The following is a 17,962-nucleotide window of genomic DNA, read 5'->3' on the forward strand; positions in this document are numbered from 1 at the left end:
GAGTAAACGCTCTATGAATCACTCTGAAATTCGCTTGATCACTATAACGCTTGGCACCCGGGGCCCCCCTTTTTGCAATACTCAGTATGTGGCCTGACTATTGCCTTATACAATAGAATAATCACCTCCTTATCCCTGCCAGCAAAATTCCTGTATATCATTGACAAAACCCCATGTGCTGTCCTGGCAGCCTGTGTGCTGCTCAGAGAATTTCATATTTGACTGCACAATTACCCCCAAGTCTTTTTCATTTTCCACTACCCTGATTGTAGCCACACAGTTAGTACGTTAATCTGGGAGCACTGCTACCCATATGCAGTATTTCGTATTTGTCAATGCTAAACTTCAGATTCCACCTCTCAACCCATCTGCTCAACTTTCCTAAATCCTGTTGCAGTAGTGTACCATCTTCACTGTCATTAACAACCTTACAAACCTTCATATCATCTGCAAACTTAGACATTAAGCTTGATATACCTTCATCAATAAATACAGAAAACAATGATGTGCCCAGCACCAAACCATGGGAAACAACTTATAACATTAGTCCCTGAAGAGCAGTGTCTATTGATAACAACTTTCTGTGTTCAACCACTCAACCATCCCTTTATCCATAGCAGTAACTTTCCCATAATGCCACACTGCTTCAGTTTGTACATCAGTCTATTGTGTGCAACAGTATCAAAGGCTTTCCTGAAATCAAAATATATATCAAAATTATTTTTTGCATTCATTTCCTTTCTTACTGCATCATAGTATCCAATCACATTTGTCAGACAAGATTGCCCATTGACAAACCCATGCTGTGACTGAAGTCCTGTCTTGATTGCCCTGCATTACTTCATTATTCAAAGAATCCAGTATTTTCCATGGAATTAGAAGTTAAGCTAGCAGGTCTGTAATTACTCGTATCACCTTTTGATCCCTTCTTTGTGAATTGGGGTTGCATTCACGCATCTCCTAGGAACCTCCCTTAACTCAGATTTGATTTCATAATTATAGCTAAGGATTTACTACGAAAATTTTTATTTTTATTTCTCAGAGCAAACTAAACTAAAATTACAATTAATTACCTTTCGGCTGAGTGGACAGCCTTCTTCAGATAGAAAAATACTTTGAATGGCAGTTGGAATAGCGATGTGCACTGCCAAGATGGTGTGTGAGGCGCGTGGCTAATTGTTTGAGGTTGATGTTTGTGGCTGTGACGTATGGTGGTGACGTGGCCATCGTTTGTCTATGGACAGAATTACTGCTTCTGTGATGGGGTTAACTTGACAACCACTGTTCCTGTTCAAAGAGGTATCCGAGCATTTTATGTTTAACAATTCCAACCAGGTGCGCCTTAGGTAATGGTGGGACCTGTCCACGACCACGACATCGCGGTGTGGGTCAATGTCGTGGTGGGTTGTCCAGACATGCTCGGCGATAGCTGAGTGTTCCACATCTGCCAAACGGATCGCCCTTTTATGCTCTGAGAGACGTTTCTCAAGTCGACGTCCAGTCTCTCCAAAGTAGCAGCTAGTGCAGTCACGGCAAGAGATGCGATAGACCAAACCGCTCTGTAGAAGGGTGGGGACGGGTGTTTTTACGTTGGAAATGAGAGAACGCAGTTTCTTGCCTGGGAGTTGGATGCACTTTATCCCATGTGATTTTAGGATTCTACTGATCTGTTGTGACAGGTTGGGGTAGTATGGGATAAATGCCCTCGTGGATGACTCGTCACTGTTGGCGTTGCTGTTGGTTGTCACGTTGTCGCGTGCCTGTAGATCACACCTGTCAAGGATGTCGATGGGATAGCCACACCTTGTAAGGTCTACTTTGACCCTGGTGATCTCTTTGCGTCTTTCATCTGCGGAGCTAGAGTGTGTCCAGGCGCGAGTTAGCAAGGTTCGGGCAGTGGAGAGGAGGTGGCCCCGCGCGTGTGCTGACCAGAAGTTGGTAAATTGGCCAGCACACATAGGTTTACGATAAACTGTCGTCTTCAAGCATGTGTCTTCGCGCCGGATGAGGGTATCTAGGTATGGAATAGTGTTGTTCTACTCCAGCTCATGCTTGAAGACGACAGTTTATCGTAAACCTATGTGTGCTGGCCAATTTACCAACTTCCGGTCAGCACACGCGTGGGACCACCTCCTCTCCACTGCCCGAACCTTCCTAACTCACGCCTGGACATACTCCAGCTCTGCAGATGAAAGACGCAAAGAGATCACCAGGGTCAAAGTAGACCTTACAAGGTGTGGCTATACCATTGACATCCTTGACAGGTGTGATCTACAGGCACGCGACAACGTGACAACCAACAGCAACGCCAACAGTGACGAGTCATCCACGAGGGCATTTATCCCATACTAACCCAACCTGTCACAACAGATCGGTAGAATCCTAAAATCACATGGGATAAAGTGCACCCAACTCCCAGGCAAGAAACTGCATTCTCTCATTTCCAACATAAAAACACCCGTCCCCACCCTTCTACAGAGCTGTTTGGTCTATCGCATCTCTTGCCGTGACTGCACTAGCTGCTACTTTGGAGAGACTGGATGTCGACTCGAGAAACGTCTCTCAGAGCATAAAAGGGCGATCCATTTGGCAGATGTGGAACACTCAGCTATCGCTGAGCATGTCTGGACAACCCACCACGACATTGACCCACACCGCGATGTCGTGGTCGTGGACAGGTCCCACCATTACCTAAGGTGCACCTGGTTGGAATTGTTAAACATAAAATGCTCGGATACCTCTTTGAACAGGAACAGTGGTTGTCAAGTTAACCCCATCACAGAAGCAGTAATTCTGTCCATAGACAAACGCTGGCCACGTCACCACCATACATCAACCTCAAACAATTAGCCATGCGCCTCACGCACCATCCTGGCAGTGCACGTCTCTATTCCAACTGCCATTCAAAGTATTTTTCTATCTGAAGAAGGCTGTACACTCAGCCGAAAGCTAATTAATTGTAATTTTAGTTTAGTTTGCTCTGAGAAATAAAAATTTTCGTAGTATGAATCCAGAGCACGTAGGCCTCTTTCATTATAGCTAAGGATTTGCTTACCTCCTCTGCTGCCTCCTTTAATATAATTGGATAGATGCCATCCATACTAGGTGCCTTTTTTACATTTAACTTCAGCAATTTCTCTTCCACTTTCCTCTTAGTTAATACAAAATCATTTAGCCCTGTGATATAGTTTAATAAATTTTTGGTATCCACTCCCATGGAATTCCTCATGGATGAATGCAGATGTACAATACTTATTTAGTTTGTTAGCAACTTGAGCAGGATCATCATTAACTGTTGAACAATCGATATCAAGTGGACTGATATGATTCACCCCTTCTTTCTAGTGTTTACATAAGAAGAGGAGTCTTTGCTATTTTTATTTACATCCTTTTCCCAGATTTCTCATAATCTGCCTTAGCTTGCCTAACATCCTTTGTGACTTGATTACAGGCTAGTTTATATCTACTTTGGGATTTTGTATCACCTGATAATTTTTATGCTGCTCATGCATTTTTCTTCTCTGCAACGAGTCTAATTAGTTCATCTAATATTCATTTAGTTCTAAGCCTTGAACAATATTTCTTAGTTCTTATGAAAAGCCTAGTAGCATCTGTGATTATTTCCTTGAGTGCTTCCATATTTAGAATTTGTTGGTAACATTATTAGTTGGTCTCACTGTATAGAAGTTAAAAACTGTATGTGAATACTGTAGTCACCTTTATGAAAGCAAAAACCATTCCCTTTACTCTTGATGGAAGTTACGTCTTTAAGTTAACCCCACATCAGTACACTGTGATTACTGCAAATGTACATTCCAACAGTTGTGGTGATATCAGAGACATGGTGTCACTCATACATAAGGGATGCAGAATTTGAATATGTAGACCAAATTTATACAGAAAGGATATAGTGTTGATCGTCAAGTGGCACTGGTGGGTCCACGGTGCCTCCGTAGCCAGATGGAGAGGAGCAGCAGTGCATAACACACGCTTCTTGATTAGACCTGGGTTCAAGCCCGTGCCCACCAAATATGGAAAGGTCGGGGAATGACCACTGCATATCCCCGGAGCAATATGGCCTTAGTTGCTAATGCTCCTGAAAACCAAATAACAAGCAAACAAACTGGTGGGTCCAACCCAACTTCCATTTGTATACTCTGTATTGCATCACAAACTGTATAGAGGCCAGAGATAGTGAGTTATATTGTTGATCGATGTAGTATATTATTGGGTTGTGTTGTTCCTCATATCATTTAGCCACAGGGCCTCTAGTGGGACCCCATGTTGCCCATCCTCTGTCCTAGTGAGGCAGGTCAGATGTAATATGGAATAGAAAGATCTCTGGCATGGTTGAACCATGGATGATGCTTGAGCTTGCTAGGGAGGACCCCGGGGGGTGGGGAACGGAACCACTCTGGAAAGTGAAAAAGGGAGTGTGGAAGACATTAGGAGGAAAGGAACAGATGAAGATAAAGAAGTTGGATGATAAGAAGACTTTCCACCTGGAAATAGGAAGTTAAAGGGATAGAGGGGACACCCCTGTGGAAGGAGCCCATCCTCCCCAGGGAGAGGACTGTTAAGAGCAGGAAAAGATTTGTGGCAGTAGAGTCCACCAGGCAAAAAGTTGGAAAGGGACACTAGGTCTGTAGGGGATTAAAGTCATAGGGACAGGGGCCTATGTGGGGAGGAGGAGGAGATTGCCCTGTGGATATGCTCTACTTCTCTGTTAGTCATTCCAGGTGTCAGCAAATCCTGCAATCAGGCATCAGAAGAGGGGACATGATGTCAGCAGTGCAGGGGGTGGTTTCCTGGTAGGTTGTCCTCACTGCAGTATAATTTGGAGGATCTGTTGGAACAGCTCACACATTACATGTACTCAAACCAATTTCACACCTGCCATACTTACATTTACACAATTACTTTTTTTGTATACACATTTAATATTTGTAAAAAAATAAGAGAAGTTTACCTTAATATAGTACGTACAACACTTCCGTATGATAGTCTCCAGAAATTAAAACGAAAAACTTACATTAGGGTAACAAATAATTTAAAAAATAATTAAAAATCAATTTTAACCAAATTAAACTCAGTTTAACACAATTAAAAATCAATTTAAAGCAATTAAAAATAAGAAAATTAATTAAAACAATTTAACGAAAAAAATTGCGAAACAATTTTCCTTCCTGAAGCTGACAATGCTTTTTGACTGTATGTCGTGATCACAGGAATGAAAATTACCGAATAGGGGTGAGTATGAAACTTAAATAGGGATTATTTGTCTTCGCGCATGTGCTTTTACGTAAAAGCCCACGAATCGGAGATGAGATATGGCTGACGAACATTAACAGAATTTTCATGTAATTTAATTCTACGGTTTCTGCAATTAATAGTTGCACATAATTACGTTGAACACTAAGCATTTTAGCCTCGTTAAATAAAAAAGTATGATTTTTGTTAATGGCATGAAAGGCTGAACGAGAAGCATGAACTGAGGCCGCATGTTCATTAACACGAATATTCAAAGGAAAATGCGTCGAACCCTAGTAAGACGAGTCACAATCACTGCAAGAAATGTTGTATACCGGGTCATTAATTTGTGTTGCAAATGAGGAAAGGACTGAGTGATTGTTCAGTATAGTGTGTAATTTCCATATTGGAAATTACCTTTAAAGATACCGAATTTTAAATTCGGTATCTTTAAAGAATCTGTTAAGCTGTTCAATATATGGGACAGAAGTTGTGCCACTGTTCAATATATGGGACAGAAATAAAGTACTTTTTGATATTACTATTATTGGTTGGTGTAATATTTTGTATCCTATCTTTAGCTTGTACCCTAATTCAGTTTATTGTGGCAAGGGGACTGTTTAAGAATCTGCTGGTTAATATTTATATTTCTGAGCCCAAAGCAGATTCCATCGTTGAATGTTTGTAGGCATTTAGAAATTGATTAAAGATAATCGATCTTTTGTAGGTGAACGGGTGATAGCTGTTATAATGTAGAAGCATACCAGTGTTTGTAGGTTTTCGATAGATGTTAAATTGGATTTTATTCGAGTCCCGAGTAAGCGTGAAATTTAGAAAATTTAATGACTTTGTATCTGTATCCTCCCTTTTCAATGTAAATTTGAGCCTAGAATGAATATTATTAAAGGAATGTAAAATGTCTTGGATAGTACTACTCTGAGTAATAACTAGAACATCATCTATAATTTCGACCCCATATCACATACTATGGGAGGTATGTGATATGGGGTCGAAAAATGTCCTGGAAAAAATGGTTCACAGGCAATTAATCTGGTTCCTGGAAACTAACAACTTGCTAAATAGTAATCAGGACGGGTTTCGAAAAAAACGTTCCACCTCAGATGTAATGATAAAAGCAGAGTCAAATATACGTAATGCCTTCATAAGGGGACAGCATCTGGTCATGATTAATCTAGATATTCAGAAAGCCTTCAATACCACCTGGCGATATGGTGTTCTTAAAGATCTACATTCTTTCGCCTTGAAAGGTCATCTACCCCAATTTATACAAAGCTTCCTATGCCATAGAACTTTTCAGGTCAGATACATGAATAATTTATCCAAAACATTTGAACAAGAGGAAGGTGTACCACAGGGTTCCATTCTGAGTCCAATGTTATTTGCAATAAGAATCACCAACATGACAAGGGATGTACCAAATACAGTACAATCGTACATGTTTGCTGATGACCTCATTATCTCTACTCAATCCCAGACTATGAACACCATTGAAAGGCAACTTCAAGTTGCTATAGCTAGAATAGAATCATGGGCATTGCGGAATGGTTATTTCCTGGGCAGAAAAGAAGTCTACTGCTATTCATTTCTGTAAAAAACGGAAACTACATCCGGATCCAGAAATATTTTTAAATAACTGCCTGATTCCTGTCACTAACAATTTCCGTCTGTTGGGGTTAAATTTAGATAATAAACTTAATTTTGCTTCCCATATGGCGTACCTCCGGAATACTTGTCTTAAAAAACTGAATATCCTAAGAGCTGTCTCTGCTATGTCCTGGGGTGTTGATAGAAGCTCTCTCCTACATCTCTATAGAGCTTTAATAAGATCGCGCTTGGATTATGGAGCACCTGTCTACGACTCTGCCAGGAAAAGTTCTCTATTACGTCTGAACACCATCCAGCATAGTGCCCTTAGAATAGCTGTTGGAGCCTTCAGAACATCTCCGGTTCACAGCCTGTATATTGAGGCAAACGAATCCCCTCTGCATCTCAGGAGAAAAATGTTATTGTTAAATTATGCAACAAAGATTGGAAGTACTCCAGCCCACCCCAGCTGGCAGTATCTGTTTGATCCTCAATACACCCTGCTATATCACAATAAACCTAATGAAAACTGCCCCACGGGGATTCAACTTCAAGAACTGATGATCATTTGGAAAATTAACTTTAAGAATATATTCCAAGACCTTGCTACTCCTGAACCTCCCTGGACTGAATTCATACCTCTCTGTGACAATTTCTTTTCAAGATGGGGAAAATCCTCCCTGGCAAATACCAACTTTCAACAGCTACATAAACTGCATTCTTTGGAAAACTCAGAGAAAGTTCATATCTATATCGACAACTCCAAAACAGATACGGCTGTTGGTGCAGCAGCAGCAGTTTCCACCACTTTCTTAACAGCTGCCTCTCTTCCCACTGAATGCAGTATCTATGCTGCAGAATTATTTGCAATAAAACTGGCTCTAGATAACATAAACAAATATCATATCAAACAATCTCTGATATATACAGACTCTTTAAGTGCAATCAGTGCCTTTAAATCTACCTTTCCTCCCTCTCATCCCGTTCTTAAAGAGATCCGGTCTAAATTATTTTACCATCAAAAGGCCAACTACAAGGTTACCTTCTGCTGGATTCCTGGTCATGTCGGCATCCAAGGTAATGATCGTGCGGATGAGGCTGCTAAACATCCTGACTCTGGATCTTACAGTCAACTGAAAGTTCCATACACAGACTACAAATCCATTATTAAAAAAACATGTTGGAAACAATGGTCTCACCTCTGGCAATCTCAAACCAATAATAAACTGTTCCAGATAAAAAAAAAAAGAGCCTCAACTGTGGACATCTAGTTTAAGAAGAAACAGGCGACAAGAAGTAATTCTGGCAAGGCTTCGCATCGGTCATTCACATCCAACTCATCTGCATTTGCTTTTGGGAGAGACTCCTCCTCAGTGCTTTTTTTGCCAGTCGCACCTAACAATAAAACATATTCTCATTGAATGTCCCCACCTTTCATCTGTCCGAAATTCCAGCTTCAGCTCCCTCTCCAACTTGCAGGAACTCTTAACCTTATCACATATTCTTGGTAAGGAAGCAAATTTCGAGGATCTGTTTAAGTATTTAAAACGCATAAATTTATATAACAGCATCTAATCATAACGTGAAATCAGTGATACCCAAACTATGAACAGGCGCAATATGGCCCAAGAGGCCCTTGTGCCAAAAACCTCAAATACAACAGCAATAACTCACAGTAAGGCATGTTCTGATTGATTGCCCATCCTATTCAGCCATCTGAATAGGATGGGCAATCTGATCATTAGCAAACTTGCAAGCTCCTCTGACAATCATCCCTTTACTTGGTGACAAGGCAAAACTAAGTGAACTCTTTATGTATATTAAACATCTTAGAATAATACATACACTTTGATATTATCCATAATTCAGTAAAATGAATATAGTGATTGACAGACACATCTTGGCCATAGTTGCCCTTGTGTCGTGAAACCTACGTAATAACAACAGGTCTAGAAGCCTCATTTTACAAAGAATGTAGGTCTGCTGGAACAGGTGCAGAGAATGGCAATGAGATTGGTGAAGTGAACAAAATGGCTGTCTTATCAAGAAAGGCTTAAGTTGTTCAAATCAGGCAACAACTCAGCATTCTTATGGGCCTATATGAGAGCTTGAAGGACAGGGTGGATGCCCTCGAAGGAACTAAATTGAAGGGCCCATCAAGCTCTCAGCTGCCCACATCAACGCCAGAGCTTGCACTTGGTCATCGCGCAACACAGCAGCAACCCCCAAGGCAGAATGCGCTGGTCCCAAAGGAACTAGTAGTTGTTGGTGACTCTATTGTCAGGGAAACGGGAAACATGCTTTGTAAAAAGGATAGGTGGAACAGAACTAGGGTATGTCTGCCAGGGGCAAAGGTTGATGACGTTGTAGAGCAGATATCATCTTTTAAGGGCACAAAAGGTGATATAGTTGTACACGTTGGCACTAATGATATCAAGAGTAGGAGATGGGCAGAATTGCTTAACAAGTACAGGTCACTGTTGAAAAAAAGCCGTGAAATAGGGTTGAATTTGAAAGTGTCTGCAATTCTGCCCAGACACGATAGGAGGGAGTATATGATGAGAGCCTTGTTGATCAATTCGGCCCTGGAAAGATTGTGCAAGGCTCAAGGGGTAGAATTTTTTTCAGCCTGGACTGTACTTGTTAACAGGAGAGATTGCTTCTACAGGGATGGGATACACTTAAATAGAAAGGGTGCAAGAATATTTACTGATGCTATCGAGGCAGTGTTAGGTGGGTCGGAAAACTGCTAGCTTGGGGGGAGACAAAGACGAATAGATTAACAGTAGCCACCGGCAGAGGTGAAAGAGATTCTTGCACTGCTTCTATTGGAATGAGCAGAAGCCTGAAAAACAAGATGCAGGATATTTCAGAGACTGCTGGGAGTCATTGCGGTACAAGTAAACACATGGGTTGTGTTAGGGTAGCTAAGAATAGAAATAGGTGCATGTAGACTTGCGTGTACACCAATGCTAGAAGTTTAGTAAATAAACTTGATGAATTTGAGGTATTGCTCAAAACATCAAAGGCAGATATTGTTGGGATATCAGAGACGTGGTGTCACACAGATATAAGGAATGCAGAACTGGAATTTGGGGAGTACAACGTCTACAGAAAGGAAAGACTGGATAGGAAGGGAGGAGGGGTTAGGCTATTAGTTAGGAAATACATAAAACCCAAGGAAGTGAAGCCAGTGGACATCGCTGGACAGTGCAGTGTCAAGTCAGTTTGGTGTGACATAAGCATTGGGAGATCAAAATTGAGAGTAATAGTGTGCTATAGGCCTAATGACTCTGATGAGTACAATAAGAAACTGTACAGGGAAATAGACAGAAATTTTGTGGATTTATTGGATGATTGTTTTCTACATCAGCATGTTGGGGAGGCAACTAGAGGGAGTAATACTCTTGATTTGATTATCAGCAGTGATTCTTCATGCATTAAGAATCTGCAGATAAATGAACCACTAGGTGGCAGTGATCACAGTGTGCTGAAGTGGGATTTACTCAAAGAGGTAACTACCATAAGGGGTAAAGGGAAGGGTTATTGCTTTCGTAAAGGCAACTACGATGGACTGAGACAGTATTTAAATTCTATACAGTGGGACCAACTGATGATGTTACCAACAGCAAATGCCAAATGGGAAGCATTCAAAGAACTTATCTTGGAAGCTACTAGGCTTTACATAACAACTAAGAAATATTGTTCAAGGTTTAGGGCTAAATGGATGTCAGATGAACTGATGAGGCATATGGCAAAGAAGAAACATGCATGGGATACATTCAAATTAACACCAGACACAGAAGCCTATGATAGATACAAGCTGATCTGAAACCAAGTTACAAAGGAGGTTAGGCAGGCGAAGGCAGATTACGAGAAATCTTTGGCAAGGGATGCAAAGAAAAACAGCAACGAGTTCTTTACTTATGTAAACTCTAGAAGGAAGGGGATGAATCAGATTGGTCCACTTGATATCGATGGGTCAACTGTTGATGATCCTGCTCTGGTAGCTAACAAACTAAATGAATATTTTGCATCGACATTCACACATGAGGAGTTATTTAGCGAGGGGAAAGCCAGAGGTGTATTCAACTCTAGCAGTAAGCTAGAGAATCTTGTAATAACTGAGAGTAAAGTGGAGGAGAAATTGTTGAAGATTAACACAAGAAAGGCACCTGGGGTGGATGGGATCTATCCAATTATATTAAAGGAGGCAGCAGGGGAAGTAAGCAATCCCTTAGCCATAATTATGAGAGCTTCCTTGGACTCAGGGGAGGTACCCACAGACTGGAGATGTGCAAATGTGACCCCAATTCACAAAGGATGATCAAAGGCTGGCACAAGTAATTATAGACCTGTGAGTTTAACTTCTGTTCCAGGAAAATTAATGGAGGCATTAGTTAAAGAAGCACTGCAGGATCATTTAGACAAGACTTCAGTTATAGCTCGGACACAGCATGGTTTTGTTAAGGGGAAGTCTTGCCTGACCAATTTGATTGGATACTATGATGCAGTCACAAAGGAACTAGATGCAGGGAATAACTTTGATGTTATTTACATGGATCTTAGAAAGGCTTTTGATACTGTTGCACATGGAAGACTGCTGCAGAAATTGGATCAGTGTGACATTGGAGGCAAATTGGTGCTGTGGATAAAGGGGTGGCTGAGGGGGAGAAGACAGAGAGTGGTAATCAATGGACACTGCTCGTCGTGGACTAATGTTATTAGTGGAGTCCCTCAGGGCTCAGTGTTGGGTCCATTATTGTTTTCTCTATTCATAAATGATATTGATGATGGTATATCAAGCTTAATGTCGAAGTTTGCAGACGATACAAAGGTAGGCAGGGTTGTCAAGGACACTACTGACACTATGCTGCTGCAACAGGATCTGGAAAGGTTGAGCAGATGGGCTGAGAGGTGGCAAATGAAGTTTAACATTGACAAATGTAAAGTACGGCACATGGGAAACAGCAACCCCAGAGCAACGTATCAACTCTGTGGTACTACACTGACAGTGGTAGAGAATGAAAGGGACCTGGGGGGGGGTGGTTGTGCAGGCAGATATGAAGTTCTCTGAGCAGTGCAGATGGGCTGCAAGAGTAGCTCATGGTGTATTGTCAATGATATATAGGAATTTTTCCAGCAGGGATAAGGAGGTGATTATTCCCTTGTATAAGGCAATGGTCAGGCCACACCTAGAGTACTGTATACAGGTCTGGAGGCCTCATTTCAAGAAGGATGTAGAGCTGCTGGAACGAGTACAGAGAAGGGCAACAAGATTAGTGAATGGAACAAGGAGTGCTCTTAAGAAGAAAGGCTTAAGTTTTGCAAATTACAGTGTCTGGAGACTAGGCACCAGCGAGGTGATCTGATAGAGGTGTATAAAGCCTTGAATGGTTTGAGCATGCTCAATGCTGATGGGATTCTTCCTCTCGCTCAGAATAATCACCTGAGAGGGCATAAATTCAAATTGAGGAAAGACAGATGTAGGATAGACGTGCGGAAATTTGCCTTTAGCCAGCTGGTGGTTGGTTGGTGGAACAGACTTCCATCCCTTGTCATGGAAGTTGATAGCCTAAATAAGTTTAAGGCTCAGCTGGACAGGTATTTTGAACGAACAGAGGGGTGAAGTGGAAGTGGTTTTTTTTGTTTTTTTTTTGGCTGATGCTGCATAAGCTTGCTTTCTTGCATCAAATGCCTCTGCTAATGCTAAAAATTGTAGCATCTGGAGACTAGGCATCTGCAGTGTGTTCTGACTGAGGTGTTTAAGGCTTTGAATGGATTCAGCAAGTTCAGTTCTGATGACATTCTTCCTCTTGCTCAGACTATATACATGACAGGGCATAAATTCCAATCGAGGAAGGATGGTTGGAAGATAGATGTGTGGAAGTTTTCATTTAGCCAAAGGGTGGTCGATTGTTGGAAAAACTTCCATCTATTGTTGTGAAAATTATTGGAGGGGATGGACATGTTATTTGGAAGGATTTTTTTTTTTGGCTGATGCTGTATAAGTATCAGTTTATGCTAAATGAATTCTCAGAATAAAAAATGTTCATTGTTAAAATAGTGTTTTATCCTCGTATGCTGTATTTGCCATACCCAAAGTCAGTTTGCTCAGTATCACATAAGCTAAGCAGAGTTTGGGTAGTATTAGAGGAAACAGTTTTTTTTTTTTTTTTTTCCTTTTCTTTTCTAATAGTAAGGAGGCTGATTCACTGGGTTGCCTTGATATCAAACTGCTTTAAATAAGTATGTGTTTAAAAAAAATTGCATTTTTTATTCATATATAATTGACAGGGGATGAAGATTGTGATAGTGAGGGAGCCAGCTTAGATGCAGATAGCAAGGAGAATGATATTGGTCTGGCAGAGTTGATTGCAGTTAGACAAAAGATGAAATCCGGAAAGGCAGCTGGACACAATGGCATTAACACCTGAGATGGTGGGTGACACAGGAATGGATTGAGAGTGATGCAGCTGGAAGAGTAAGAAAGTTCCAGCATACTAGGATTTATCAGTCTTTGTGCCCATTTTTAAAAATGATGACAACTGAGTGGAGTGTCAAACCATTGAGGTATTTGCTTGCTTAGCATTTCTGGAGGTGTATTCTCAAATACTAGAAATGAGGCTGAGGAGAGAGGGCAGCTGGAGGAAGCTAAGTGTTGGTTCAGACAGGGAATGAGCATAAAAAGATCTTATCTTTATGCCCCAGCTGATTAGCATTAGCATTAGTAGAGGCATTTGATGCAAGAAAGCAAGCTTATGCAGCATCAGCCAAAAAAAAAAAAAAAAAAAACCCACTTCCACTTCACCCCTCTGTTCGTTCAAAATACCTGTCCAGCTGAGCCTTAAACTTATTTAGGCTATCAACCTCCACGACAAGGGATGAAAGTCTGTTCCACCAACCAACCACCTGCTGGCTAAAGGCAAATTTCCGCACGTCTATCCTGATTGTTGAGAAATCCATTGAGTAAAACTCAGAAGTGCATCTATACTACCTTGACCTTGAGAAGGCCTTTGATTCTATGGTGTGAGTTATGTGAATAGTGCTGGAGAAGAAAAATGTTAGCAGAAGCTAGTAGCTGCCATAAGTGATGCTGCAACTGTGAGAACTGGCAATGCGAAGTCAGAATTCTTGACAACTTTGGGTGTGAGGCAAGGAGACATTCTCTCCCCATATCTCGTCATCATAATCATCGTTGATGACATCAAGGACTGCAAGGTACATACCCAGCTTATCTGGTTGGGAAATTGGGTGATGCGGCCTGTCACCATCTCTGAGCTTGCTTTTGCTGACAGTGTGGCTTTGATAGCCAAGTCAGAGGTAAATCTTCAACATAACCTGAATGTGTGGCAAGAAGCTATGGTGAAAAGAAGATTGGTCATTAACTCTGGCAAGACCAAGTTTATGGTAATTTCCCACAAATCTGTACATCATCTGATCACCTTACATGGGAGAAATATTGAGCAGGTTTGGCACTTCAAGTATTTGGAGCTGTCATCAGCGAGGATGACCAAATAGATGAAGAGCTAAATGCAAGGATTGCAACCTCAGGATACCTGTATCATGTCATAAACCGAAGGCTTATCAGCAAGGAGGTGAGCAAGAGGATGAAGTTAGCTGTGTACAAATCCACCTCTGAGTCATGGAAACCTTTCCTCTCGTCACCACAGCTGACTCCAGGCTGCTGAGGTGAGGTATCTTCGTAGAACTGAAACAAAAGACAAGAAGACTGAGTCCGCAATCAAACTATATAGGCTGCATTAAATGTAAATCCACTTCAAATGCAGATCCAAGAAGCCCAGCTTCTGTGCTGTGGCCATGTTATTGGACTGGATGACGACTGGTTTCCACATTTAGCCTGGGATGCTAAACCCTCTTGAGTGCGACCAGTGGGCAGGTCATCTGTGAAATGGGAAGGTTTAATTAATCCATAATAGCTTGGCTGAGAAGGGTCAGGGACAGGTCAGAACCATTGTTCATAACAGCAAAAGACGGTGATCTCTCTCTCTCTCTCTCTCTCAAACCTCGACACCAGCTACTAAGTATAATTGGTATTTTAAATTGGTGTATACATGATTAATGGTTTATTTTAAATGAATAGATAATATTAATGAATTACATTGATGAATTATATTAACAAATATACGATGTATGTATTTAATGAAGAGAATAAGTTTTCAGTATCTAAAAAAAAAAAAAAAAATTCAACAATTTTTTTCCCTTGTCATTTGTGATGAGTTAAAGAAAAAAATAAATGTATTTATTTTTCACTGCAATCACAGTGAATTGATTTTGTATTTCCCTGCTGTTCCCTGTCACTTTATGACAGGTTATATGATGTCTTGAATTGGATATTCCATTACAGAATAATGGGAAATTAATGATGTCTTTTTCTATATACAGTAGAGCATCGATAATCCAAACTGATTGGGACCGGGGTAATTTGGACTTCCACTTTGTTTGGATTTTTGAACATCAAAAATACTGTTCTGGAGACTACAAAAAAACGTTTAGTAAGTTTAGAAATAAAAACACTAAGTTTTACTTATATATACATATTCATAGGTAACAAAACAATGGGAACTTTCAGCCACAATAGCACATATGTATAGGTCTTTAACTAAAATAATTTCTTATTTTTTGCTCAAGAGTAGTTGAGTTAGACAGCATTTAGTTTGTTGCTTGTACCTAGCCCTCGTGGGTAGCACAGTTGGTAGAATCACCGTCCACCCTACCCCAGGTGTAAAAGACATGAGTTCGAGTCCCGTCAATGACCGGAGGAATTTTTGTGGGCATATTTCACAACGTGGCTGAGTTAGTCGGTCTTTCTCCTGGAAACTCTGGTCTTTTGTACAGCAAACAGAAAATCGACCATAGAACATACAATTTACAAACAGCATACACTGTCCTGTAAATTGAGCAATATGGCCTTAGTAACATTGATCTGCTCCCAGAAGTTTTCATAGTTCATAGTTGTTTTCATAGTTCTTTTTTTTTTTTTTTTTTTTTTTTTTGCTGCTTCATCTGAATCAAGTTTCAGTGTGAACTTTAAAATTTTTTCCTTGTTGTTTTTAATTTCTGTTATGTTTGACTTTCCAACCTCCTAAAATCTTGCTAACGAAGACCCACTTTCTCCCTTTGAAAGTCTGTTTAAAATCTTGAACTTCAATTTAATTGTTAAAAAATTTCTGCTTTCTTTTAAAAGACAAAGAAGAAGACTAACTATAGTACAGTAAAATAAAACTCTGTAAATGTTCAGAATCTCTTCATTCCTATATCTAAACTTCTTAAACTTTTTACCCTGTGTCTCACTTGTGCGTATCGTGTTGCAATTTCTGTTTGCTGTGTTCTTTGTTATTGATTGACGCTTATCTTTTTTTAGATTTTACAAAAAAAAAAAAAAAAAAAGTGAGGAACAAAAATATCAGATATAAAGTGTGTTGAATAACAGATGACAAGGTGTTATGTTTAGTTAGTACTGTATGTATATTAATTAAGCTATGTACGTAAGCGTAAATTTATTTTTATTTAGCTAACGTGGATAATATTCTTCCAATATTCACGTATCATTTAATTTTGTTAATTAGTAAAGTAAAATAAAAGTATAAATTTTTGCTTTATATCTTTATTTTTAATATTCCACTGATTTTCGCTTATTACAATTGCCGTTTAATAGAATCAAAATTCAATTCGCAAATGCAATCACAATAACTGGCGTTTGCTGTAATTATTTTATGGCACAGCATAAAAAAAAAAAAATAAATGCTGGCTTGTTCGGATTATTGATGTTTAGAATTATTTACATTCTGATTTTCGATGCTTTACTGTATTATATAATATGTTAACAGTGGGTTAAGATTTACTGACATTTCCACTGCTTATTTTACTTAAAACATGATTGAAACATAAATTATAACATTGAAATTATTTGTATTAAACAGCTAAAATTTCCATTTAATTTTTTACCGTAGACACTGGTGATTCAAGTAAAATGCTTTCAAGAAATCATATCTATTGGTTATGCTGTTTATCGTATACATGGGCTACCATGGTTTCGCTCCCTTTCTTGGTACTTTCTTCTTACGTCTAATTATTTCTTTTATGGAGAAAGCATGGTTGACTACTTTGGTATATTTTTCAGTCAGGAAGTGAGTATGTCACATTGTATCCTATATTTATTTTATATTTAAGTAAATTAAGTTTATTGTACAGGTAAAGTCAGTAGTCTCAATTTTTATACGTAGTTGTGAGCAAACTTTGATTTCTCACAGTTACATACAATTTGTGAGGTTGCATATTGTGGAAGTACTTCATTACCATACAGCTTAATTAGTATTGCACTACACACTTCAAATAAAAAATGTTGCTTCAGTTGTGTTATAAGTTCAGCTGTGAAATTTAGCTGCGGTTCCCCTCATGGAACCCCATATTGCTCATACATCGTCCCGTGGAGGCCCGGTGTGGTAGGGAGTAAAGAAGTCTTGGGCTGGAGCAAACCATGGATGTCACCTGAGCTTCCCTGGGAGGATCCCAGAGTAAAAAAATAAATTAATTAAAACAAGCAACAACACTGGAAACTTTTTTGTTGGAAGGGAGGATGCAGGTGATAGTTCAAGTGTTGGAGGAAAGGAGGTGAAGGTAAAGGAGGAGTACAGAAAGGATATTGTGTATATTGTCAAGTGGCATCAGGGGTTTCCCCTGCAAACAGCAGTATACATTGTGATGCTCCAACTCTGTAAATGCTAGAGATAGTGTAAGTGTTTAGTGTTAGTTTGCATAATGTAGTGTTGGGTTATGTTGGTCTGCCTCCATCATTTAGCCACAGGGCCCCTAGTAGGACCCCACATTACCATCCACCACGATGAGGAAGCATCTGGGTGTGGTACAGAAAGGACAGTACAGGACAGGAGGTGGGGGAGGGAGGGGTTATATTCTTACTTAAGAAGAACATAAAATATAAGGCAGTACATCCAGTTAACATTAGTGGCCAGTGCAATGTTGGGTCAGTTTGGTGTGACGTAAGCATTGGGAAAACAGAAATGAGAATAAGAGTGTGTTGTTATAGGCCAAATGACTGTGGTGAGAAAAGACTGAGCCAGTAAAT

General features: G+C 40.0%; 1 protein-coding gene across 2 annotated transcripts in view; it reads left to right on the forward strand.

Moving 5' to 3' along the window:
• Nucleotides 1–17,962, forward strand: part of LOC150081583 (phosphatidate cytidylyltransferase, photoreceptor-specific-like) — a 164,553-nt gene that overhangs the window by 16,826 nt on the left and 129,765 nt on the right. For both annotated transcript variants that reach the window (XM_090379444.1, XM_090379445.1), the window contains exon 5: nt 16,830–17,006. In XM_090379444.1, coding sequence (XP_090235570.1) covers nt 16,830–17,006 — 177 coding nt within the window. The remainder of the gene's footprint in view (nt 1–16,829; nt 17,007–17,962) is intronic.

The sequence above is a fragment of the Mastigoproctus giganteus genome, chromosome 8 (assembly GCF_048544385.1).
Source record: "Mastigoproctus giganteus isolate SK-2022 chromosome 8, ASM4854438v1, whole genome shotgun sequence".
NCBI classification, from domain to species: domain Eukaryota; kingdom Metazoa; phylum Arthropoda; class Arachnida; order Uropygi; family Thelyphonidae; genus Mastigoproctus; species Mastigoproctus giganteus.